General features: G+C 41.8%; 1 protein-coding gene and 1 long non-coding RNA gene across 2 annotated transcripts in view; both read left to right on the top strand.

The window, feature by feature from the left end:
- LOC114699734 overlaps positions 1–12,067 on the top strand; it is an 80,644-nt gene extending 68,577 nt beyond the window's left edge. Inside the window, exon 4 of the long non-coding RNA XR_003735574.2 lies at positions 11,828–12,067. This is a non-coding gene — a long non-coding RNA (uncharacterized LOC114699734). The remainder of the gene's footprint in view (positions 1–11,827) is intronic.
- Positions 12,068–17,846: 5,779 nt separating this feature from the next.
- The window catches only part of Hsd17b12 (hydroxysteroid 17-beta dehydrogenase 12), a 131,745-nt gene continuing 123,614 nt past the window's right edge, over positions 17,847–25,977 (top strand). The window contains exon 1 of the mRNA XM_028879005.2: positions 17,847–18,120. Coding sequence (XP_028734838.1) covers positions 17,961–18,120 — 160 coding nt within the window. The 5' untranslated portion in view covers positions 17,847–17,960. The remainder of the gene's footprint in view (positions 18,121–25,977) is intronic.

The raw sequence follows: 25,977 nt of genomic DNA, 5'->3' as shown, positions 1-25,977 counted from the left end.
ACAGCCAGGACTACACGGAAAAACCAAAAACAAACTCAAAGAACAAACAAACAAACAAAAAAACCCTGTAGATTTCAAATATTATGAGTTTTTCTTTACTTTTTTTTCCTCTTTCTTTCTTTCTTTCTTTCTTTCTTTCTTTCTTTCTTTCTTTCTTTCTTTCTTTCTTTCTCTCTCTCTCTCTCTCTCTCTCTCTCTCTCTCTCTCTCTCTCTTTCTTTCTTTCTTTCTTTTTTGTGGAGGGACTCAATTGTGCAGTTCTTGAGCGTGAACTTTGTGGATGGCAGCACTGAATCACATCAGCATGAAAAGTTTGGTCCAGCCTGAAGGTATTTCACTTCTTCCATGCTTTCTCTGATGGATTTTATTTGTTGGTTCTATCAACATGCACTTCCAGGGCAGAATTCATTAGTTTTTGTCTGCTGGGTGGCATCATCATCATCATTTTATTGGTGTTTTGAGACAGGGTTTTTCTGTGTAGCCTGGCTGTGCTGGTTGTGTTTCTGTGTGGACCAGGCTGTCCATGCACTCAGAGATCCACCTGCTTCTGCCTGCCAGTGCTGGGATTAAAGGTGTGCACCACCACCACTCTGGCTTATTATTTTTAAAAGACAGAGTATTATGTAATTTTAATGGGCAGGTTAGAGCAAACCACCAGTTACCTTCAAAAATACCGAATGTAGGTAGACGCTACTGATTCGAGTTCCCCTTGGGAAGAAAGTGAGGTGGTGGACATAAGTACTGCCACTTAAAGGTTTTATATCCTACAGCTTCAAAAGCCATCAAACATCGTTTTGCTTTGTTTCTGCCTAATTGATTTTTTTTTTCATTCATCTTTCTCTCCTCGTACACTTGTGTGGATTGGGAATTTAAATGGGAATTGAGTGTGGTGTCCCGCAGTTGTGATCCAGCTCTCTAGAGGCTGAGGCAGAATGATTGCCACAGGTTTGAGGTCAGCCTGGATTACAGAGTGCATCATTGCCACAAAACAACATCATTTAAGTGATATTTTTATTTTGGATTTTTCTCCTTCCAAATCATGTGCTTTGGCTGCTTAAAAACATTCGTCATAGGAACTTGACATTAATAAGGAATCCTTGTCATCTTATATTTTTATACTTACAAGGCTTTAAGTGTTTTATTCTAGGGGGAAAAATGAGTCAGTGACTTTGTTAGGTCTTACCAGAATTTGGTCTATAAAAAGAAAAGAAAGAAAGAAAATCCAGGATAGAAAGCTGTAGTTTCCTTTTCTGTGGTGCAGACTTGGCACTGTGAAGGCAGATGTATGGCTTGCCTTTTTTCAAAGGAAGTCTGGAGACCTGGGGAGATGGCTCACTTGGTAGTGGACTTGCTGCACACGCAGGAAGGCCTGAGTTCAGATACTAACATCCACATATAAAGCTGGCCTCAGTAGTACATTTGTAACCCCAGTGCTGGGATGGTGGAGACCAGCAGATCCCAGGGGCTCACTGACCAGCCAGTTCTATCAGAAATAGTGAAGTCCAGGTTTATTGAAAGATCCTACCCTGTCTCACAAAATAAGGTGTAAGGTGCTCAGGAAGCCTAGCCTTTGTACACATGGACTCACGTGGGCAGGTTCACCTACCCACAGGTGCACACACATATGCCATACACACACATACAAAGAATCTGAAAAGACTTCTTGCCTGACACTGACATAATAAGTACATTGTGGAAATTTATCTGGGTGATATAAGAAATTCTTGACTTTAGTCATCGAGATGGTTTAGTGTAGGGGAAGGGCACTTGCTACCAAGCCTGATGATCTGATTTCAGTTTCTGGAGTTCACATTGTGAAAGTTTAGACCTGACTCCCAGTTTGTCCTCTGACCTCCACATATGTGCTAAGATATGCACACGCACATACATGCTGATTTAAAAAAAAAAAAAAAAGGTAAAATTTTAAATCCTTGAATGGGCCTGGAGCCATAACTCCATGGTTAAGAACAGGCACTGCTTTTGCAGAGGATTCAAGTTCGGTTCTTAGCACCCACATTGGGTTGCTTGGAGCCACCTGTAATTCCTTTGCCCTCCATGAGCACCTGCACTTGTGAGCACACCATGTAAAATAAAATTGAAATCCTGAATTCACAGTAGGATAAAGTGGTCCTGTCTGCCTTGCTGCTCTAACAGTATTTGTACACTGCTTTTGTAGTTTCGTGGAAACCCCAAGTCTGTATTTCTCCATTTGAAATGGCTTCCAGGGAGTTCTGGTTGAGTTTTTGTTTTGTTTTTGATGAAAAAGCCGTATGTTTTCAATGAAATCGTATTAAGCGTAGCCAGTTTGTTTCTGTGTGTTTCATTACTGCCCAGAGGTACAGAGTGTGTGCAGTATATAATGGAAAAGGGCCCATTGAACTAAAGGGTTAAAATGAAGACAGTGGTTGTAAACTATTCTGTACCCTTTGCTAGAATTATTTTCTGCGGGTCTGGAGAGATGGCTCAGAGGTTAAAACACTCACCTCCTTTCAAAACACTGGAGTTTGGTTCCCAGCACTCACATTGGGCAGTTCACAAGCACAGTAGCTGTAGCTCCAAGGGACCAGCTGCCCTCCTGTGGCCTCTGCAGACAAACACACAAATAAATAATTTTTTTTTTTTAAAAAAGAATTGCTTCCTGATAAATTTTATATTTTAATATCTTATAATGAACTTAATTTTTAAATATTTATGTAATGACCTATTTCCAGGTAAGATCCTATATAGTTAATATTATTATTTATTTCACACTAATTTAAAACTGCTATTGTGTATGGCATGTGAGTGAATGCAGGCTCATGTGTGCTGTGGTGTGCATGTGGAATTCAGAGTACAATTCTCAGGAACCAGTTCTCTGTCTAGTATGTTAAGAAAAGAGCTCCCTTGTTTCTGCTGTGCTGTGTTCTCCAGGATAGCTGACCTGCAGGCTTCGAACTCTGCAGATTCTTGGAGGAAGATTTTATATTTTATAACAGATAACAATATGAGAGACTATATTTTGCCTCTAAATTTGACAAATAACTAGTATTTGCAAGAGACAATGCCAAGGTCATAAAAATAACTAAATAAAGGCTCCAATAGGACAACTGTCCAAGATTATAAACAAGCAGTTTTTAGAAGAGTAAGTCTAATGAGCTAAGAACATAAAAATATGTGCTCATACTCATTAGTAACCAGAGGAACCCAAATTAAAATGACAATATTCTTTATACCCAGTAGACTAAAAAATTAGAAAGATGAATGATGGAAAGTCTGGGGGATTATGAGTAAAGTGGTAAAGCCATTCCGAAGACAGCAGAATGTAATGCAATGGATACACATATTGCTTCTAGGTATAAATGTATAAAGAAACAAATATAGTCGGGTGATGGTGGCAGTGGCGCACACCTTGCACACCTTTAATCCCAACACTTGAGAGGCAGAGGCAGGTGGATCTCTGAATTAGAGGCCAGCCTGGTCTACAGGACAGTCATGGCTATACAGAGAAACCGTCTCAACAAAAACAAAAGCAACAAACCAAACCAAAAACAGAAACAAAAATGGGGAGGGAAACAAATAAAATGATAATTGTCATGATATTGATAACAGAGGCTTAAATCCAACATGGCATCCATCACTGTGGAGTTGTGCGGATGTAATATAGTGGATGTGGATGTGAGACCATGCATCTGGTAGAAGCAAAAAAGGACCCTATATATTAACAATATGTGGTCTTTCAGAAATATTAGGACTAGAAAAATGGCTCAGTAGTTAAGAGCACTGACAACTCTTCCAGAGAACCTGGGTTTGGTTCCCAGCACCCACATGTCAGCCCAAAACTATCTACTGCCTGCAACTCCACAGATCCAACACTTTCTTCTGGCTTCTGCAGATTCTTACACACATGTGGTGTACATACATCATTCAGGCACACACATATAAATAAGGTAAATATTTTAAAACATAGCGTCTAGCAGAAATAATAAACAGTGGAACCTATTTAATACTATCAGTATAGATTTTAAATGTACATAAAGTGTTGGGCGAGAGAATGTTCTAGTAGATACATCAGACACCTTGGAACAGGTACATAAAGGCCCATGGAGAGCTAACGAGGGAAAATCATGGTCAAAGATGCTCGTTCTAGTCAATGTGAAAATTGCTGTCACCTTTTACTGAGGGTTGTATCAAGTTCTTTAAAAATGCTCATGTAACCACTAACATGGCACCACTGAAAATATAAAATTCCTCAGATCAAGTAGAAGAAATTGTCCCCATGCCTTGTACAGTGAAGCTGCAAACTTGCCAAGAGGAATGAGAACGCACACATGACGAAAGACAAACTGTGTCGTAGACTGTAAGACTCAACCGTGTGAATATTTCAGCTTGCTTCACACAAATCCGTCAAAGCCCATAAACAGTCCCAATCAGAACACCCCAAGCTCTAATATTTTTATGAAATAAAATAGTTGTCTCTAAAATATGTGTGGAAATTCCAAAGTCCCTCTAGAGTAGCCAAGACAAGGGCAACAAGTTGGAGGGTTTAACGTTCCCTGGTTTTAAGATTCCCTTTGAAACTGAAGTAATTAAGGCATGGTTTCTTACAGGACGGTAGATGTATAAATCAGTGGGTCATTCCACAATGGAGACAGACACAACACCAAGGGATTTCCAATAAAAATGTGAAGGCCAGTCGGTAGGGGGAGAATTTTTTTTTTTCAACAAACGCTGCTAGAAGAGGTTGGTCCACATGAAAAAGATCCCTTTCCTGTGCCCTGTACTGTATTCACAGATTAACTTGAAATGGTCATACACCTAAATTGTAAGCGCTAAAAAAAAATTTAAATCTGTGAACTTAAATGATGCAAGGTTCTCTTCAATAAAACATAGAAAGTAGGAATTATAGCAAAAAATAAATTAGACTTCATCAAAGTTGAAAAACATTCAAAATTGAGGCTGGAGAGATGGCTCGGCAGTTGGGAGCACTGGATTCTTTTCCAGAGGTCCTGGGTTCAAATCCCAGCACTTACACCTGTCTGTAACTCCAGTTCCAGGGTTTCTGACACTCTCACACAGTCATACATGCAGGCAAAACATCAATGAACATTTAAAAAAAACAATCAAAATTCTGTTTTGATTATGCTCTGTTAACAATATGAAAGGCAAACCATACATATGCAAAAATACCTGATAAAGAACTGCTGTCCAGATTGTAAGACCCGAAGGTGGTTGATAGAAAACTGTTCTTCAGACACGACAGGCTAGTTGCAGTATGAACTCACAGGGATTGTGACAGCATTTAGAAGACCTGCTCCAGCTTAAGCCAGACAAAATCTCAGCATAGAGAGAGAGGTGGGTGAGATAGCCCACCATGAGCTAAGGAGCTGTTGGTATTTGATCGCTGCTAGAATAGAGTGAGTCAGCTTGCTTCCTTTCTTTCCTCTCTCCCTTCTTCCTTTCTATTTTTCTTTCTTCCTTTGGAACTTTTTTTCTTTTTCTTTTTTTTGGAGACAGAGTCTCTCTACTATGTAGTTCTGGCTATCCTGAAACTTTCTATGTAGACCAGGCTGGCCTCAAACTTGCAGAGATCCATCTGCCCAGCTTTGAGAGTCAGTGTTCTTGAATGGTGTGACCACACATCGGTATGCCTGCTTTCAAGAATGGTTGGTCAACACAAATTGGATTTGATGGGTTTAAAAAAGGGAAACTGAGGTTGGATGGGTAGGGAGGTAAGGGTAGCTCTGGGAGATGGGGTGTATACAAGCAAGATATGTTATATGAAATTCTCAAAGAATGATAAAAAATAAAATATTCTAAAACAAAAACTTTCCAGAGTATATAAGGGACTTATAATCCATTAATGAAACAGTCCAATAAAACAGCAAAGGGTCTTGTGTGATGGCACACCTTTTTAATTCCAGCACTTGGGAGGCACAAGCAGGCAGATCTGCCTGAGTTTGAAGCCTTCCTGGCAGGCCAGCCAGGGCTGCACACTAAGACCCTGCTTGGTATACAAATAAGCTGAAGATGTCTTCTTTTTCCTTGATAATCCCCAAAGTCTTCACTTCTTGTATTGTTTGAACAATTCACAAAGATAAGTAGATTTCATATGTGTACATTAAAAGATGCTCATTTTCATAGTAAAGGTAACCTTAATTAGGTCACGTTGAAATGCTACACAGCAACCAGACAACGAGACAGCACCAAGTAGCATGTATGTGGAGTGACTGTAGGAGAAGGACACCAACACCTTACAGACACTTGGCAGTTTCTTATAAGACTAAACACTATATACGCTCCCTTTCCCCCGGCCTTTCAGTGTTACTTACTAAAAGGAATTAAAAGTTTTGTTTATACTTTGAAATAGGCCGGCTGGCCACTGAGCTTCAGAGACCTGCCTGTCTCCACCAACAACACTTAGGTTACAGATGTGCACCAAGGGGTGGGGGAGAATTGCTTTTTCTGTGTGTTCTGGGGATATGAATTCCAGCTCTCTTGCTTGTCAAGCAGGCACATCACTAAGCCTTCTCCCAAGAACCTAGTTTCTGCTTTTCTATTTATTTTCAAACTGGCAGAGACTAATAAACAATTTATTCTCTCATTAATAAGTAAGGAATAAGTGGGATTTTGTAATAATATATAAATATTTAAAGATACGGTACATCAATTTATAATTTTCTTCCCATGGGAAATGGATGAGATTAAAATTTTAGACCCAAGTTCTTTAGCAACAAGATCACTAATTTCCTTTATTATAAAGTCCATTCTAATGTATACAAAATTTTAATTGATGTCGTGCCTTTTAATCTCAGCATTCAGGAAGCAGAGGCAGGTGTATCTCTGTGAGTTCAAGGCCAGCCTGGTCTACAAAGTGAGTTTCATGCTAGCCAGAGCTACATAGTAAGACCACCTCAAAAAAATAATTTCTCCCTTTTAGATTAAGACTTGATTTATGTCTTAAATCCGAGTGGATATGAAGTTTGAACAAGAGCAGAGTTGTGATTAAATTTAAACATGGAGCCACAGTAGATTCCCTGGGGAATGTAATGGACCAGGTGCCACATCCAGTGTGCGGTAAATGTTCCCATCTATTGGCTAAGCTACTCCTGAGTAGGCATTCGGGACCGTAAGGATGATTAAATGTTCTCACCTACAGTCAGGGAAAGAAAAAAGCTATCTGCATGGAGTTTGAACATCCAGTCCGTGGGCATTAAAAGCCTGGGATGTTCAGGGATTATGGTCTCAGAATCAACAAGTCTGATGATGCCTCTCTAACATTGACAAACTCTAGAACAGCAAGAAGGAATCTAAATGGCATCAGAAATATTAAAACAAATGGCCATGTTTTTTAGTATCAGCTACATTTTGAAACGAAGAAGTATTGCTAGTAGATTTCAAATTTTTTATTATTTTCTTGTGTGTATGTATTGTGGTATGTGTATGCTTTTTAGATAAGTGCTGGGGATTTGAACTCATTCCTTACGCTTGTGCAGCAGGCATGCCTACCCACTGAGCTGTGTTTTCTATGTACTTGCAAACTGTATTCAAACTTACGATCTGTCCACAATCTTTGTTTTCCCCCCTCTATAAATTTGCAGTGAATTCTATTTCTATAAACAGTGCCTTTTCATATGTTAAGACCAGCTTATTTTACCTCTTCTATGAATAAGAAACAGTCTTTGGAAAGCAAGTCTTTTTCTGAACATTACCATTTAAATGATTAAAATATCCCATTCATGAAATGATAAATGAGTGGCTTATTCAGAAGGACTTGGTGAAAACATTGACATTAGGCCTTTTGCTCTTCCTGTAAATCAGACCAAAAATAGGCCCATGGCATAGGACTTTCCCAAAGACTGTTCATCCTTAGCCTTAATACACACATTATGATATACAGGGATAATGAGGTATGGAACCGGTCACCAATAAGATAATTCCCAAGCACTGTCTGAGATGGCATATAGGTTGGAAATAGAAACCAGTTCCCCAGAATTATTTAGGTATTGATAAGGCAGTTTCTCTAGGGGCTGGGGAGATGGTTCAGTGGTATAAGTATGAGGACCTGAGTTTGGCTCAGAGAATTAATGTAAACTTGGGTTTAGAACTCTATCTACTATTAAAGCAGTAGATATGACTACAAGCTTAGGCACTGTAAGGCAGACGATGTCTGACTCTGGGATTGTTATCTGTGTGTCTTATGTTATCTGCTCCCTCCTTGTCTATATCAGAGATTCTGGTGATCTCTGCAGTGACTTCTCCAACTTCGGGAAGACTTCCTTGTTGTGTGCTACAGTTGGGTACATGGAACAGCTACAAATGATGGTTTGCTACAAGATGGAGTTACTCTGGCTAGGCTTTGAAGGATTAGTCCCATTATGTTACCAGAGTGTTCCTATCAGAGTACCTGGGGCCTGGCATCCACAACAAAGTAACAAACACATCTATTGTCAATACTCCAATTAAAGAGACAAGCAATCATGAAAAGCAGAGAAGAAATTATTCATTAGATGTGGTAAAATCTGAAAGAGGGACAAAGTGGTCCAGTTGACCTTCCAAGTCATCTTTGGGGTCTTGAGGGTTAGGTTTATATCAAAGGCAAGAAGTATGAATAGCTAGGCTGTTCAAGTCAAGGCATGGTCCTACCCATTGTTGACCCATCTTTGTCTCTACTCCAGTCTCTTGCAAAGTTGTTTGACAGTTGTTCCAGGAGACAAATTCCCTTCTGATTGGCTTCACACTCCAGCCAGTTCTTTCTAGCTGGTGTTCTAGGGGTGACCCTGATTTCTTGGTGACTGTTGTTTCAACAGTCAATAGTTCCAATAGACCATTGTTCCATAGTCTGTTAGGCAAGAGAAGGGCGCACATGTCTCTTTAAAGTACCTTCATTCCTGTCAGGAGAGATGTAACTTTAAGGAGTAGACATTTCTTGGGGCAGGGAGATGAGTCAGTGGGTGAAATTCTTACTGTCCAAGCATGGGAACTCAGTTCAGATTTCTAGTACCCATGTAAAAGCTTGGTGCTGTGGCACATGCCTGTAACTTTAGCACAGGGGAGTATAGTCAGGCACATTGCTAGAGCTCATTAGCCAGCCATATATCCAAATCTGTGAACCCCAGATTCTGTGAGAGATCCTGCCTCAAAAACTAAGCTGAAGAACAGTGGAGGATGCCACTTGATAGTGACCTTTGGCTTCCACACATATACACATACACATGCATAATACACACACAGAGAGAGAGAGAGAGAGAGAGAGAGAGAGAGAGAGAGAGAGAGAGAGAGAGAGAGAAGGAGGGGGAGAGGGAGAGAGAGAGGAAGAGGAGGGATATATTCTCACAGTTCTGAATCCAACTGTGCCAAATCAAGGTGTTGGCAGTGCTGCCCTGTATCTGGAGTGTCTAGCGATGGCTCTTTGCTTCTTCCTAGCTTTTGTAGTTGTCATCAATCTTCAGCTTCCCTCTGCTTGTGTCTGCATCACTGTATTCACCCTCTATCATCACTGGGCTTTTTTCTTCTGCCTCTCTGTATGGCTCTCCATCTGACTTTCTCCATGGGGGATGATTGGATTGAAAGCCGCCCCCACCCAGTTGAAACTCATCATCACTTCCTTATATTCACAAAGACCCTATTGCGAAATAGCAATGCCTTCGACAGGCCGGAGGGTGGCTAGGTCCTCTGAGGAGACACACTGCAACCCATGACAGGTTTTTGGGGAACAGATGCTGAGGGTGAGATTTGCTTGCTGGGGATCTATTATGGAGTACTCTAGGGACAGCATTTGTAAGAGAGTGAGGGAAGAAGGGTTAAGCCGAAGAAGCTGAACTGAGACCATTTACAATTGAGGCCTCAGGCCATGTCGCAAGAGTGCGGAAGCTGGGAGGCTTTCAGAGCTGTCCATTCATAAAGTAAATGGCCCAGGCTTTTGTATGTCTCCACCTACTAGTCATGAAGTGCAAGTTTCCATTGCGGAGGAGGTGAAGTAGCTCCTCTGACCAAGGGTAATGCTCACAGAGGGACACAGCTGCCAGCCTTCAGCAACCAGCATTCTGGCTAATGGGAGAGTAAATGTCATAGTTCTGCAAGGAAGATCTGAACTGATGCCCCAGCATCCACTAAATGATGCTTATGAAACAGAGCTTAAAAATAAGACAAATTCATAGTGAACTCACTAATAAAATCACCACATGGAAAGATTATAGAAGCCACTTATTCACCCAGTTCCCAGCTCTATGCCCTCAGAGAGCCTCTGTGCACAGAGAATGGCCATTCTGAACACTTACGCTATCAATTATATGTGTATAGATCCTAGCCTTAGAACATATACATGTTTATGTGTTAACAGCTGTTAAGTGTAGGTATGAATAACATTTAGACAGGAGACCAAGAATCGGTGATACTGGGTTGTGGAGATGGACAGAATGCAGGCAAACGAACACCTGAGTCCTGAGAGAGAATCTAAAGCTAATTGTTTTCCTGGTTTCAATTCTGTCTTGATGTTTTTCTTTTATTTTTTAAGTGAATAAATCCATAAACAGTTTTATAAAAAAAAATAAGGCAAATTAAACACTATTGTATGTATCTGTATATCTATATATCTAGACATATATATGTGTTGTGTATATATATATATATATATATATATTTGTGATAAAAGTGTGTTTAGGACAGTTCTTGGGTGTTTAGTTTGCTGTTTTCTATTACATTTGACTTTATAATCAACATTCTTTTTGTTTGTTTATTTGAGACAGAATCTTACTATCTAGTTCAAGCTGTCTTTGAACTCTGGCTCCTCCTGTCTCAACCTCCTAAGTGCTGTGCAAACACTACCATGCCCATTTATAAGCAATTTGTATTTTGTATAGTCTTTTTGCGTGCATCAAATATATTTACCAAGAAAATAAAGAGGAAAAAAAAGACATAGGCAAAAGCAATAGAAATCAAATTAACAAGATTCTTTTGGAGGGGAAAAAAACAATCCATGAGCAAAAATAGCAAATGCTGAATCCATTGCAAGCAAGAAAACACATGAAGGTATCCCTCTGTATTCTTTCCTTTCTGTTTTTGCTTGCAGAACTATCCTAATATTTGCAGGTTTTGTCTGGCAGCAAGACATTGCTAAAACATCCTTGTTTGCTTCCCCTTTACCCAGTTGGAGCTGACTTAATTGTGGCTCTGATTGTTTTTTAAAGGTGAAAGTACCCTGGGTAAGATAGCTGGAGCGATTACTAGGTCTGGTGATCCAATGAAGTAAAGCAGTTACTGAGGCAAGGCTGATGGGTCAGGATCCATCAGCTACCAACCAGGAAGGGTACTAAATGGCTTGGCATACTTTTCTGGTTTTTATAAGTCTGTGTGAGTCTGGGAATTGAAAAACTGAGAGAGTTATTGAAGCTGTATTTTCATTTATTGATTGCACTCATTCATTTGTTTTGGTGTGTGTGTGTGTGTGTGTGTGTGTGTGTGTGTGTGTGTGTCCCGTGGCATGTTTGTGTAGGTCAGAGGACAGCCTGAGGGAGTTGGCTCTCTCCATGTGGGTCTCCGGGATCTAGCTCAGGTCATCAGGCTTAGCGCCAAGCACCTTTCCCCTCCGAGGCATCTCACTATCCTTAAAGCTGTATATTTAAATTCCTTGTTTCAATTTGGCTGGATCTCAGTTTTATTTGAAAACTGTTTCTAGAAGCAACATGAATATGAGCTCAAGTTCTGTTTGAGCAGAAAGAGCCCTGGAGTTTTTAAGTGCAGAATGTCTTCTTGCAAGGGTGATCTGACTGTGATATGTAACCCACTGAGTGCCAGGGTGGATTCAGTTGATCTAGTTAGCCAGCCTAATGTCCTCTTCTCCTTCCCTCCAGAAGCTGTGGACTTGGCAGAAGAAGACAAGTTTCTCTGATGAAGGAGGTCTATCTTTAGTCAAAGGTGTATGAACAGCTGCCCATCCCTGCTGGACCTTCAAAGGAGCTTGCAAGATGTCTATTTCTAGAGCTAGACCATAGCAGAAGAAGATCTACTAAAGAGCTGGTTTCTTTTTTCTTTTTTTAAAGATTTATTTATTATGTATACAGTGTTCTGCTTGCATGTATCCCTTCAGGCCAGAAGAGGGAGCCAGATCTCATTACAGATGGTTGTGAGCCACCATATGGTTGCTGGGAATAGAACTCAGAACCTCTAGGAAGAACAGCCAGTGCTCTTAACCTCTGAGCCATCTCTCCTCTTTGGCAGGAGAGTGGGGCTGTTGTTTTTGGATGCAGTGATGCCCACGAAAATACTTAACATGAAAACCCAATATTGTTTTCTCATGATAATGTTATTGCTTAAGGAAATCAAATAGTAACTTCTAAGTATTTTCTAATGCTAAAGATTTTATTTCTTTTAAATTAGTTTGTTTTTCTTTCTTTCTTTCTTTCTTTTTTTTTTTTTTTTTTTTATTTTTCGAGACAGGGTTTCTCTGTGTAGCTTTGCACCTTTTCCTGGAACTCACTTGGTAGTCCAGGCTGGCCTCGAACTCACAGAGATCCACCTGCCTCTGCCTCCCGAGTACTGGGATTAAAGGCGTGCACCACCACTGCCCGGCTAGTTTGTTTTTCATAGAACTTTTTTCTTTTTTTTCCAACCCAGGATTTGACAACTGGAGTGTAGAATGGAATCATAGCTCAGTGTGTCCGGCTGGGATGTAGCTCTGTCAGTTGACAGAGCGCTCACCTAGTAGTTGCAAAGTGTGCTTCCCAGCACAGAGGAAATGGCTCTGTTGGTATCCGCCTAGGTTTCAAGCATTCAGGAGCTGGAGGTTCGAGGTAACCAGAAGCTCAAGTGTAGGAAGTTCAGAGCCAATCTGGGTTACATGAGAACCTACCAAAAATAAAAAGCAAGCACAATGTTGAACTATGATCAAATGAAGATCAGATAGTACAGTGGATGATGGGACTGTTAAGAAGAAATAATGAAGGGTCTGGTTCTTGTGTCAAAGGTTTAGCTATGATGGTATTCTTAAAAACTCCCAACTTCTGTGACATTTCCTCATTATGAAATTTTCTTTTATACAACAAGCTACTCCCAATTTTGCTATGAAAATTGGATATGAATTTGTACATATTTGTATCACAATGTAGAAAAACTGCCAATGAATTCCAATGGAAATCTATGTGTATTACTACAATACAATGTTGTTAATTCACATTTTTACATTAAAGACTATTCTCAACTTGAAATCTTATAAATAAATGATTTTGAAGTCCAATATGATTGTGTCTGATTCTCTACATGTCTTCTTTTTTCTCTCTTTCTATTATTTATTTATTTATTTGGAGCTAAGGATCGAACCCAGGGCCTTGCGCTTGCTAGGCAAGCGCTCTACCACTGAGCTAAATCCCCAATCCTCTCTCTTTCTTTTTTACCTGACAAGCTATTACTATGTAGCCTTGGCTGGCCTGGAACTCATTTAGCTATGTATGGCCTTGAACTCACAGAGACCCATCTCTGACTTTGGGATGATGGTATTAAAGTCATACACCATTATGCCTTCTTCTTCTTCTTCTTTTCTTCTTCTTCTTCTTCTTCTTCTTCTTCTTCTTCTTCTTCTTCTTCTTCTTCTTCTTCTCCTTCTCTTCTCCTTCTCTTCTCCTTCTCCTTCTTCCTTCTCCTTCTCCTTCTCCTTCTCCTTCTCCTTCTCCTTCTCCTTCTCCTTCTCCTTCTCCTTCTCCTTCTCCTTCTCCTTCTCCTCCTCCTCCTCCTCCTCCTCCTCCTCCTCCTTCTCCTTCTTCTCCTCTCCTCCTTCTCCTTCTTCTTCTTCTTCATCTCCTCCTCCTCCTCCTTCTTTATTTTTCAGAACAGGGTTTCTCTGTGTAGCTTTGGAGCCTGTCAGAGAATTTGCTCTGTAAACCAGGCTGGCCTCGAACTCTCAAAGATCCGCCTGCCTCTGCCTCCTGAGGGCTGGGATTAAAGGTGTGCGCCACCACTGCCTGGCTATGCCCAGTTTCATATCTATATCTATATATCTGTATCTATAACAGAAATTCTTCAGCAGCAATATCTGTTTGCCAAGACAGCTTCAGAATGACTAATTATGAAGCTATTGCCTTGTAGGATGAAAACACTTGAGATTTGCATTAGTTGGCAGTAGTAGAGCTAAGAAATCTCTCAAGGTATATTTTGGTCACAGAATAAATAGACTTGTTGAAGAACTGGATATGAGTATTTGATAGAAAGGAAGGTTGACCCCCTAGGTTTTGCATCCCAGAAAAATCGTAAGTAGTGGTCCAGTTAAGGAGATGGAAAAGAAAAGGTAAAAATGTGTCTTAGTTACTGTTGTATTGCTGTGACAAGACACCATGGCCAAGGCAACTTAAAAAAGGAAGCATTTAGTTGGGTGCTTGCTTACAGTTTCAGAAGGCAAGTCCATGAATAACATAGCAAGGAGCCTGGCAGCAGGCAGGCATGGCTCTGAAGAAGCAGCTGAGAACGTACATTGACCCGTCCAGCAGGCCAGGTTATTAGGTAAGACTCGAGGAGGCACCTCCTAAAAAACCAATGGGGCGAGAGAGAAAGGAGACCAAGTGCGTAAAGAAAACAGAGTCAGTCTGAGTTGCGTCAAGGTCTCGTTTATTGCAAGGGAAAGTAGGCTTATATACACTGATGTATAGGAGAAGTGAATAGGGGAAGGGAGGGGGATGGGAAGTTTGAAGAATAGAAGAATAGGGTCCGGGTGAGGTCTCTTCTGAAGAATAGGATCGCAAGGTCTCTTTGGTCCAAAGCTTGTGCAACCGACCAACCTGAATATGTTCAAGGAAGTTATTCTAAAAGTATATTAATCTAAAGGTACATTTTGTGTTTTTTTCCGGGAGTTATTGTTTTTTGTAACTTAGTAATGGTTGTCAAGGATGTAGTTACGTCAGATCATCCAAGCAAGAATGGTCAAGGCGCATTCATCCATTTTTTGGCTCCCAACAGTACATCTGATCCACAAGCAAGAGGCAGAGAAAGCTAAGTTGGATTCGCATGGATTTTTGAAACCTCTACATTCACTCTCAATGACATTAAAGCCACACCTCCTAATCCTTCCCAAATTGTTCTATCAACTAGAGACCAACCATTCAAACATATGAGCCTATGAGGGGGCATTCTCAGTCAAACCACTATAAGAGGTATACGAGGGCAGGTGTGGAGTTCTGTTTTTAAATATATTAAGTTTGAGTTAGGCATGTAGCTCAGGTGAGATACAGTGCTTGACTAGGCCTGGTTTCAACCCCCAGCACTGAATTAAAAAACCAGACATGATGACACATACCTGTAATCCCAACCCTTGGGATGAACAGGCAGGAGGATCAGGAGTTCAAGGCTATCCTTGACTACATTGCCCACTCCAGATCAGCTTCAGATACTTGACATCCTGTCTCAAAACAAAAATAAACAATAAGTAAATGTATTAAGCTTGAGTGGAGATGTTGAATGGGCACCTGGACCTATAAGCTGAAGGCAGAAGATGAGCCTGAACAGAGATTCAATTTGTTTACGTGTGTCCACCCCCTACCCCCACCCCACCCCCGGAACTTTGCTGAAGTACTTCTGTGATCTACTAGACATCACACTTTTGTGTCCCCTTAAAGGTTCCTTTCAGGGGCAGGGGAAATGGCTCAGTAGGTAAAATGCGTGCTGCTCAAACATAAGGACCTAGGTTTAGATCCCCAGCACCATGTGAAGGCCAGATGCAGTGGCTTGCATCTGTGATCCAGCACTGCGGAGGCAGTGACAGCATAGCTTATTTAAACAGGTGAGTACCCGGTTCTTTGAGAGACCCCGTCTCAACAAAATAAGGTGGAGAGAGGTGAAGACATCCCATGTTGGGTAGTCACTGTGGCACACATCTTAAATTCCAGCACTCGGGAGGCATGGGCAGGCAAAGAGCTGAGTTGGAGATCAGCTTGGTCTATTTAGATATTGCCAGGACAACCAGGGTTTCAGAGAGAGACTGTCTCCAAACCAAACCAAAACCAAAATAAAAATGACACCCATGTCAACCTCTGGCCTCCATGCAAGGGTGTACACTCTCATATACCACCAGTTACCAGATTTAGGGCCACAGCTTGTTCATCAACAAGTGCGGTTTGGCCACCTGTCCTTGACAAGTCAATTAAAGCAGTCAGATTAATGGTGAAGAGCAGGGGAGAGAGAGAGAGAGAGAGAGAGACAGAGACAGAGACAGAGACAGACAGACAGAGAGACTGAGAGAGACAGAGAAATTTATTCACCACCACCACCACCACCACCACCACCACCACCACACCACCACCACCACCACCAAACCATGTTTCAAGTTCTGAAGTGCAGTTATGGTTTAAGAAGAGGGCCAGACAGCAGACACTTGGGAGCCTGGAAGAAAAGTGAAAGACATGGGGCGGAGGGACTCAGAGGCAAGTTAATAGTTTTGTTGCTATGGAAACATTGGGGCACTGAGGACTTATGCTAAAAACTCAGAAAGAAACTCAATCTTATTCCAGTCTGACTGGGCCTATGAAAGAGGAGAGTGGTAGGTACATTCTTTGGGGACTGTTGAAACAGTCAATTTCCTCAACGGAAATAGTTCTTTGGGCTAATTTACGTGGCCTCCCGAGCAAGGCCAATGATGTTTGTTTGTTGCCTCCCGAGCAAGGCCAACGATGTTTGTTTCCACCCATGACCAGGACAGCCAGCCCCATGAGATGTTATGTAAACTGGATTGCAAACTAGAACTCTGCTCAACAGGCACTGTAGACAGAAATAAAGCATGTACTTCAGAAGCAAAAAAAAAAAAAAAAAAAAAAAGGGGGGGGGGTGGGGTGGGGTGGGGATTGGTAGAGCGCTTGCCTAGCAAGTGCAAAGCCCTGGGTTCAGTTCTCAGCTCTGGACAAAAAAAAAAAAACAGGGCCAGAGTTACACATACCTAAGCAGTCCCAGTCAAAGTGTGGTCCAGCTCACCACTGACCCCTCATTGCCTCTAATGTAAGGTATTCTGGGAGAAGAGTTTGCCCGGGGTTTAGGCTTTCTTTTATCCCAGCATGAAACAACTGGGAGGGGTGCATAGGTTTCTATTTCGAGTCCATTGTTTTAATAGTTTAGATAGTCAAAGGACACAAATGTCTCTTTAGAATATCATTAGTCCTGCCAAGCCGAACAAACACACACACTCTCTTCCCTCCATTATCCTCCCACAAAACCAGAAATATAGTGATGCTGGTTCTTCAAGGTGCACTTCAAAACGATTCATTTCCCAGGAGACTTGCTCCACAAGCTGTGTTCTTGTAGCATATTTTCATTCCTATTTACAACTGTTAATGTAAGTAGAGTTGTCTCCAATTCAGAATTACTGGGAACCGTGAGTCTAAAGCTCAAACCCTGGAGCGAAAGCGTGTGGCGCAGACAGGGGGAACCGCAACTCTTTATCGGAGAAGTTCACAGAATTAACAAGGGGTTGAAAGTGGTTAATGCAAAGGCGTAAACATAAGCGCAGCTCCACGGGGACTTCTACTACAACTTTCCCTTTCCGGTTCCAGTCCTTCCTGAAAAGCAAAGCTAAACCAGGTTAGGTCTCACTGGCCAATCAACGCGCAGCCTTCTGTAGTCGTGAGGGGCGCCTCCGCCAATGAGAGATCCCTGCACTCCGGTGGCGCGATGTGAGCTCGTGGGCGGGGCCAAATATTGAGTGGCATGTGAGCGATCCACTGTCTTAATACGAAAATGCAGCGCTCAGCGCGCAGGAGGGGCGTATGGGCGGGGCTACTCAACGGGGACTAGCCAATGGAAGACACAGTACTCTCATAGGACGGGGAAGTCACCAATGGCGACATGGGTATGACACTGTGGGCGGGTCTTGGGTCCAAAGCATTCAAAAAGCAGCATCAGCCAGCGGCGTCCTCGCCGTCACGACCGGCTCCGCCTCTTCGCTCCATTCATTCGTTGTTTTTTTTTTTTTTCCTTTTCCATTCACGGAGGTAGTGAGGCCTAGTCTCTGGAGCCATGGAGCGCGCTCTCCCGGCGGCCGGCTTTCTCTACTGGGTGGGCGCGAGCACCGTGGCCTACCTGGCCCTGCGGGCCTCGTACTCGCTCTTCAGGGCCTTCCAGGTGTGGTGCGTGGGCAACGAGGGCTGGGTCGGCCCGCGGCTCGGAGAATGGGCAGGTGAGTGGACCGCCATGGCCCCGGCGTAGCCCTCTCTCACGACCGCTCTGCGAGCCAGCTTCTGGAGCGCGGAAACTTGTGCAGATCCTGGGGGCATTGGCGGGTTCTGGGGGATCTGACCTGCAGCCTAGCGGGCACGGAGAAAACCTTTCTTAACTCTCGGCGGCTCGTCCCGTTGAAACCACTCTGAGTTGGCGGCCCGAGTCAGGTGCCTTGCCCGCTTTGCCCCTTGGAGTGTTTTTAATAAAGTTTTTCACTTGGCTTGGAAACTGGCCCTGTTATGAGATGCATAGGTGAGAGGAAAAGAGGAAGGGATGCGGGGACAACGCATTTTAGAAGTCCTGATTTGGGAAACTTGCCTCCCCGGTTACTTGGATTGGGTTTATTTCATGTAATTTACGAAGTCCTTTGGGGGCAGGGGCGGTGTCAGAGGAATCCTTGCTAAAATCTTCTGGAGTTCCAAGGAGTAAGAAGCGCTGTGTTGGGAAAACGGCAAGTCTTCTTATCGTAATCGGCAGTACTTTTTGCAAAAGGGTTTGAGAAAAAGTGTCTTCACAAAAAGTGAACAAAACCCGGGAACCTTGCTTTTTCAGTTGGCAGATTTTAAAAACTAGGACAAAGGTCGTTATCAGAGAAGTTAAAGTCATGGTTCGCTCCCTCCCCCTTGGTTTCCTTAATTCTTTTTGGCTCAGAAAAGAAAAACTCTGGTAATTATTTATGATGTATATGTGGTTCACTGGTGTTTTGTACTCATTGTTCACTTCTCAAATGTTTTATAGAATTTTGGGGTATGGTTGCCTGTGGACTACGCACAAAACACAAATCTTGTTACTTTTCAGGGTTTTTTTTTTTTTGTTCATTAAAGAACATTTAAACAACTTAGCAGGAAAGACATGACAGTTAATCTTTTGGGACAACGACCTAATATTACGAGAAAATATTTCAAGTAGAAACGAGTTTGTGAGCTCTTTCCTTGATGTGGGGCAAATGGTGATTTTTATACAGCTTTTCAAAGTCACTTGTTACCTTTTCATAGTCCCTGGGGGAAAAAGTGTTCAATGCAATTAAGATCTAGATTATAATTTCACAATTGACTTGCTCGGATTCATCGTTGTCATCTTGGAAAAACTTGTTTGTGGGTTTTTTTTTTTTCTTTTTCTTTAAGTCAGTATAACAGTAATGCCATAGGGAATCAGCTATGCAATAAGATGTAATTTGCAAAGAAAGCCTAGTGTTACTTTAGTTTTGCTATTTTAAACTGTTTATACAGGCTAAAACTCAAATGTGAATGCACACATGCACACATCCATAGTGAAAGTCAAGTGATGTGACATTGCGCTTCAGAAGTAACACTTGCTCTTAGGCTTGGCTCCAGGTGAAGGGAAATTGGTAAATTAGGGAAGAGTTTATGTAAGTAGAAAAGAAATTTGAACTAGAACTTTGGGACAGGAGAGAACCGTGGTGTCATAACAGAGTGAAATATTGTTGAGGTCAATTTACTCTGGAGTTTTGGGGAAAAGATTTTTTTTAAACCACATTTTAAATGCTGAAGCAAAAAGAAGTGATCGGGGGTCATCAGCAAGATGTCTCAGCAGGAAAAGGCACTTAGTCCTCAATTTGCCAACCTGATTTCCATGCCCAGGACTACCCAGAGAGGAAGGAGAGACTGACCGCTGACCGCTGACCCCTCTCCACATCAGTGCTTTGGCACAGATGACGCCTTCCCTCAAATAAAACCACACACCCCCATGTTATTTGCATGTAGCTTAGGTCTTTAAACACTTCCTTACTTTCCAAATTCAAGGATTCTTTAAATAACAGAATTCAAATGAGTTCTTCAAAGCAGTTGGATGGATGAAGTGTGTTATTTAGAAAACAAATTAGCAGAGGCAACACTTAGACTCTTAGGGGTAGGTTGTGATTAAACAGTGATTTGGGGAGAGTTGTGATCTTAGGAATAATTTTAATATGTAAGTAGTATTGTTTTTTCCCTTATAGAATTGCTGTCTTAATCTTGAGTGTTTATTCCCTGAGGTCTTTAAATAAATGCTAGTTGCAGGTATTCTTAGGGGGCTTTGCCTAGTTTCTGCTAATGATGTTAATTTATCTTCCTCTGTATAGACAAATAAACCCTTTCTTCCCTAAGTTGTTTTTGGTCATAGTCTTTATATCACAGTAGTAGAAAGCAAACTAGGACATAATTGTTGAATTAATAGCATAATAAAATTAGTAAGATTAACTATATGAGTAAATGGATTTGTATAGGTCAGTTCCAATGCCACTTAATGCTATTTGTAGATAAGGATACATTTGGAAGGTTAATATTTTACTTTACTTCTCTTATTCTTAGCATTGTATAATTGGTATATTGGTGGTATATTGGGTGGGGCCATGGATCTTTAGTATATCTAGTAATCTAATGTGAATTTTCAGGGTAAAAACCCCTGTGTTCTGGTATCCTTGGCAGGCTAGGTTCAGCTATCTGTCTCAAAGTTATGGTGAAGAGCAGAGGAAAGTTTGCTTCAGTTGGCCACCCACATTGGGAAAGGAACAGATAAGGGGTCCTGTGATCCCCTGTGTCTTCAGCTAAAAGCTTTGACTAAATAGAGGAAGAACTGGGCAAAGGGCATGTGGTATGCATAATTAACAGCTCTGGTCAAGGTGTGGTCTTGACCATTATTGAGCCTTCCTTATTTCAGCTCTGGACCCATGAGCTGGTCTGAGAAAGTGTGCATCTCTGTCATCCTCTCCTAGTTGTCATTCTGTGAAGGATCATTCTGGTTCCTACGGGGTGATCACTTCTGTTCCAGAGTGTAGCTCTGCCTTCGTGGATAGTAAGTGGCTGGCATTTGGAGTGGAGGGTTTGTTCCACCACCCTTTCTGGAATTGCAGACTGCACATTTATGTGATTTCAGTAGTCAAAGAATGAGAAAGAGGAGACAAAATGAAACAGAGATGCCAGGCTTTGCTCCTGCATTCAGTTACTGTATGGGCCCAAGTGGGGAGCCAGTGCTGTTTAGTAAAAGCAGTTTCTAAGTGTCTGTTTCAGCGAGGGCCAGTGATATGTATGGCAAACCGGAACCCAGTGAGCAGATTATGGTGGGAAAACAGTGTGCTTAATCCAGTGGGAGCTTGTGAGGGAAATCAGAGCTGTCCCTGGAAGTGATTCATTCCCAAGCTGAGCTCTGAGGGCCCCGTGTGTTAGCCTGGTGAAGAGTGGCAGAAAACAGGGAAGAACACCTTCCAGACTGTTTTTCTTTGGGGGAGGAAAAATCAAACCACTGTGGTATGAGAATTCTGTTAGCGGGGTCTGAGTAAAAAGGTTGTTGAATGGCCCAGCACTGGGTTATTATTTCCTCAAGGAAGCCCATACATAGTACTGTAGTGTGAACTGTTAGCTTTGTTTCATTTTCTGATTTTTGTTTTTCCCTTAGCAAAATAAGGCAAATTTTATCTTCTCTCCAACTAGGAATTCCAGCGAGACTCTCCTTTCCAAAAAGTTATCTGTGCAGCCATTAAGTACAACAACCTAGTCATAGGATGGTAGGAGGAAAGGCTAGACAATATAAGAGCTTTAACATTGAAGGCCAGGTATTGCATTGTAGTATATAGCTAACAGATTGGCTTTGGAGACGTCTGGGCAAGGGCAAAGGCAAACTTTTTTGCTCACTAAACTGTTCTTGAACAAAAATAGCTAACCTCTAAATATAACTACATCTTTTAAATGAGGTTAGTGAGTTTCTAGGGTAGTCTGGTGAAATTTCATGGGTAATAAGTAACATTTGACATTTTGTTCATACAAAGTACACAGATTTGATTGCTAGGGATTATTGGAATGAAGAAACAATTGTAGTTCACATAGCCAACTTCATGCTGACAATCTGAAGTTAAAAAGATCATAGGAAAGTAATGAGCCTAACCACAGGAGACGTCTGTACTTGGTAAAAATTTACTAGGCAGTTCTTTGTATCTGGCTCCCTTTAGTAATCTGAAGCTAGGATAGACATAGACAAATTAAGTTACATTCAGTTTTTCAAGTATTTAATCCTTCTCCAAATTTAATCCCATGGGAAATTCCCTTGCCTCTGACTTCACAGTACTCAGATATTATCATTTCTAAACCTTAATAATCTGTATGCTTTCTCAAGGCCCCTACAGATGGCCTATCACCAGTCCACTTCTGGTTCTCTTGTTCTATTAGATGGAAAGCATAAGAAGGCAAAGTACAGCTTCTTAGTGTCTCAGCTCCTGAGCCTAGGGTGCTCCTGGGCCTTCAGTGTTGCTGAGTACCCCACAGCTGGTGGAGCTCCAAGTTTAGGGTGCCAGGACACTCTGCTCTTTCTGCTACAGGCCTGGCCTTCAGGGGGTTAGGACTGTCAGCTCCTTAGCATCAGGGCACTGGAGCTAGAGATTCTCAGTAGTGTCTGGAGCTTGCAGCAACTGCAGTGTTGACGCTCCACAGCTCTTGCTTCCCCACAGTCTCAGCTCTGCAGTCTCTGCTCCCAGCTGTAATCTGGGATTCTTCAGCTGCCTTCTGACTGCTTCTGCTGCTGGGTGTGCCTAGGGTGGAGAGCCCCAGGAGGTGACTAATTTTGTGTTATTTGCTCAGATCCTTCTACCCATGATAAAGATCTAGAGTGCTCTGAGAATGCTGCTCATCCAAATCTCACCAATCTCAGGAGTGTACTAGCTGTTAGGGTGGGGGAAGTGCTCCTCCCTCACCAGATTAAGGACAGAAAGGAGATTAGGGTGGCTGTGTGTGGTCTAGTCATTTAAGGGTCACCTGAAGCTTTTATAACTCAAGTAAAGACTCCCGGAACAATAGCTATGACAATCAGGGCTTCTGGCAGTTGGGTAGGTAACTCTGGGGATTCAGTGGTTTGAGTCTTCTCTGGTTGTCAAAGATTGGATTAGGTTCCCTCTAGGCTGGGGGAAGATTTCACACAGCCAGAGCTGTCATGATGACATTTTGAGGATCCCTGCTGTGGGATGTCTTTCTGTATGCTGTGAATATGTGTGGCTCCCATTGAATAATAAATAAAGCTGCTTTGGCCCATGGCAAGAAAGCTTACAGCCAGGGGAGAAATCCAAGCAGAGATGCAGAGAGAAGAAGGGTGGAGTGGGAAGAGACTTGAGCCACCACCAAAGGAGCAACAAGATGCCAGCAGACCGGTAACGCCACGGTTACGTGGCAAGACATACAGTTTGTAATTAATATAAGCCTCTGTGTAATTATTTTATAAGCGGCTGTGGGACCATGGGTGGAAGAGATTCATCCAGACCATGAGGTGGGAGGGACCAGAGAAACTTCCTGCTACAAATCCCCAAGGGTGTGACTGCTTGATTGACAGCTCTGGGGGGTCCCTGAAATAGCTGAAGCTGCAGATGTTACTGATTACATGGACTTTCAGCATAGTAACATGTCCTGCAAACCAGATGTAGCTTGCTGGGTTTGCCTGTCTCTTAGCAACACCCTTCAGCAGTGGTCTTCACAGGAGTCTAACTCTAGATGTCTGTGTGGAAAGTTTAATTTTTAAGGTTCTTGAAAATTTCTCACATTTTTCTGTGGACCAGTAGATAAAATTCAACAAGTGGTCAGTTTGCTTCCCTATCTTTAATTACTAGAAGCACACTATCCTTGCAGCATCAGGACTGGAGTGTGCAGTCCCCCTTCATCTGTGTTGCCAAGTGCCTCTTCTCACAGGACACTTTGTACAACTCTATTGTTGCATAAAACCCCACAGTCAAATTGTTCCTTACACTTGCACAAAGTTTAACTTCATGGTAACATCAAGTTCTTGGCACATTTTTAATTTTTCTCATGTATGTTTCTGACATCTGTTTTTGCATCCTTATAAAAAAAGATTGAGGGTTGGAAAGATGACTTAGCAATTAAGAACACTGGCTGCTCTTCCAGAGAACCTACGTTCTATTACCAGCACCCACATGGTAGCTCCCAATCATCAATAACTCCAGTCCCAGAACATCTGATGCCCTCTTCTGGCATTCTTTAGTACCAGGCACACACATGGTAATACACACACACACACACACACACACACACACACACACACACACAACACACACGTGCTGAAAACCTAACCTGTAGCCTCTGGAAGATCAGCCAATGTTCTTAACCACTGAGCAACCTTTCCAGCCTATATGCATTCTTTCTTGACTGTATTTCTGCATGGGTTACTGTGTCCCAGACTTGCTTTTGCTTTCTTCCTCTTTGATATCTTTGTGCAGGTGTTGAGTATTGATTTTGTTGACTGAGATAGTCTTTCTCCTGTTCCACATTCACCTTCATGCTTTCAGCTTGTAAATTCTTTCCACTTTTTGAGAACATACATTATGATTTTTTTCCCTCCAGGACTACATACAGAAGTCACTGAACATTTTGAAGTGGTTACAATGCCTTGTGTGTGTGTTTGCACATTTGTTACCTTAGTTGTGTGGGTACATCATGTATATGTGATATATGCACATCTGAGTGAATGAGTTACCTCATTTGTTCTAAACCGTAAGCCCTTTAAGGGTTCATTATAATTTTATTTAGTGAATAGTGTGTTTTGTTTGGAAGTGGGGTGTTTAACTTTATTTTTGCATTTTGTAAAATAATTTGTACATCCTCCCTCTTTGATTTAAAACCCCAAGTATCATATGCCTCTGAAAAGCTAGATTGAAATTAACCAAGGCTGTTCAGACTAGACTTGTTACAAAGTTATGAAAGCAGGAAATCTATGGGGCATTTTCTTTATTGGTTATTGATATGGGAGAGCTTAGCTCACCGAGGATGGTGTGATTCCCTGGGCAGGTGGTGATGAAGCAGGCTGAGCAAGCCATTGAGGAGCAAGCCAGTAAGCAGCATTTCTCCTTGGCCTCTGCTTTAGTTTGTGCCTCCAGGTTCCTGCCTTGAGTTCCTGCCTGGGTTTCCTTTGATAATGGACTGTGACCCGACAGCCAAATAAATCCTTTCCTCTCCCAGTTGCTTTTGGTCATGGCATTTATCACAGCATTAGAAAGTAAACTAAGACTTGGTCACCCACTGACTGGGTCATGGACAGCCTGTCATAGGCTGCATCCCTGAAGAAAACTGACTCCTTTTTTTCAGCAGCCATCAGTTCCCACCAGCTTCTCAGCTAGTGGTGGGAGTTTATGAGCTGGAATTTTTGACTGGCCTGATTTTGTGCAGGTCTTGTGCATGCAGCTGCAACTGCTGTGAGCTCCTGTGCTCAGTGGCCCTGGAGTGCACCTGTCCTCTGCTACCTTGAGTGGCATGATGACAAGTTAACCTCTCTTCATCTATGGTTTTGGATATATGTACACTATTACATGTAATAACTATTTAAATATTAGCAGAATCTTGGTAACACATTTATTCATGCTTGTATCTTCCTTATAAAATTGTTCCAAATAGGTTTTCTTCTAGCAAGAAACTTTTTCCCAATTAAACAATAAAACCTTGATAATTGTGAGCGCTAAAATAAATTTGTGGAAATTGAAATTTTAGCATATTTGGCCAAAATAGTTTCTTAAAAGTTTAGGATTTCTGATGAAATAAATTCATGCCTTCTAGAAACTTCAACTCTTTTTAAAAGAAATTCTTTTTGTTTGGATCTTATGTAGCCCAGACTGACTTTAAGCTAGTTAAGGATGTCATTGCGCTTTGGATCTTCCTGCCTCCATCTCCCAAGTGTTAGGATAGGCTTGTGCCATCATGCCTGGTGTAACTTTTAGACTTTTATTTTAAAATACTGTAAAAAACTCCAGATTTCTTAGAAAACTTCTTTAATAGTAAGGACAGACTATACATATAGAAACAGTAACTGCAAGAAAGTTCAACACAACCCTGTT

Source organism: Peromyscus leucopus, chromosome 4, assembly GCF_004664715.2.
Source record: "Peromyscus leucopus breed LL Stock chromosome 4, UCI_PerLeu_2.1, whole genome shotgun sequence".
Classification (NCBI taxonomy): domain Eukaryota; kingdom Metazoa; phylum Chordata; class Mammalia; order Rodentia; family Cricetidae; genus Peromyscus; species Peromyscus leucopus.
The sequence above is the reverse complement of the archived record's forward strand: the minus strand, read 5'-3'. Positions and strand labels throughout refer to the sequence as shown.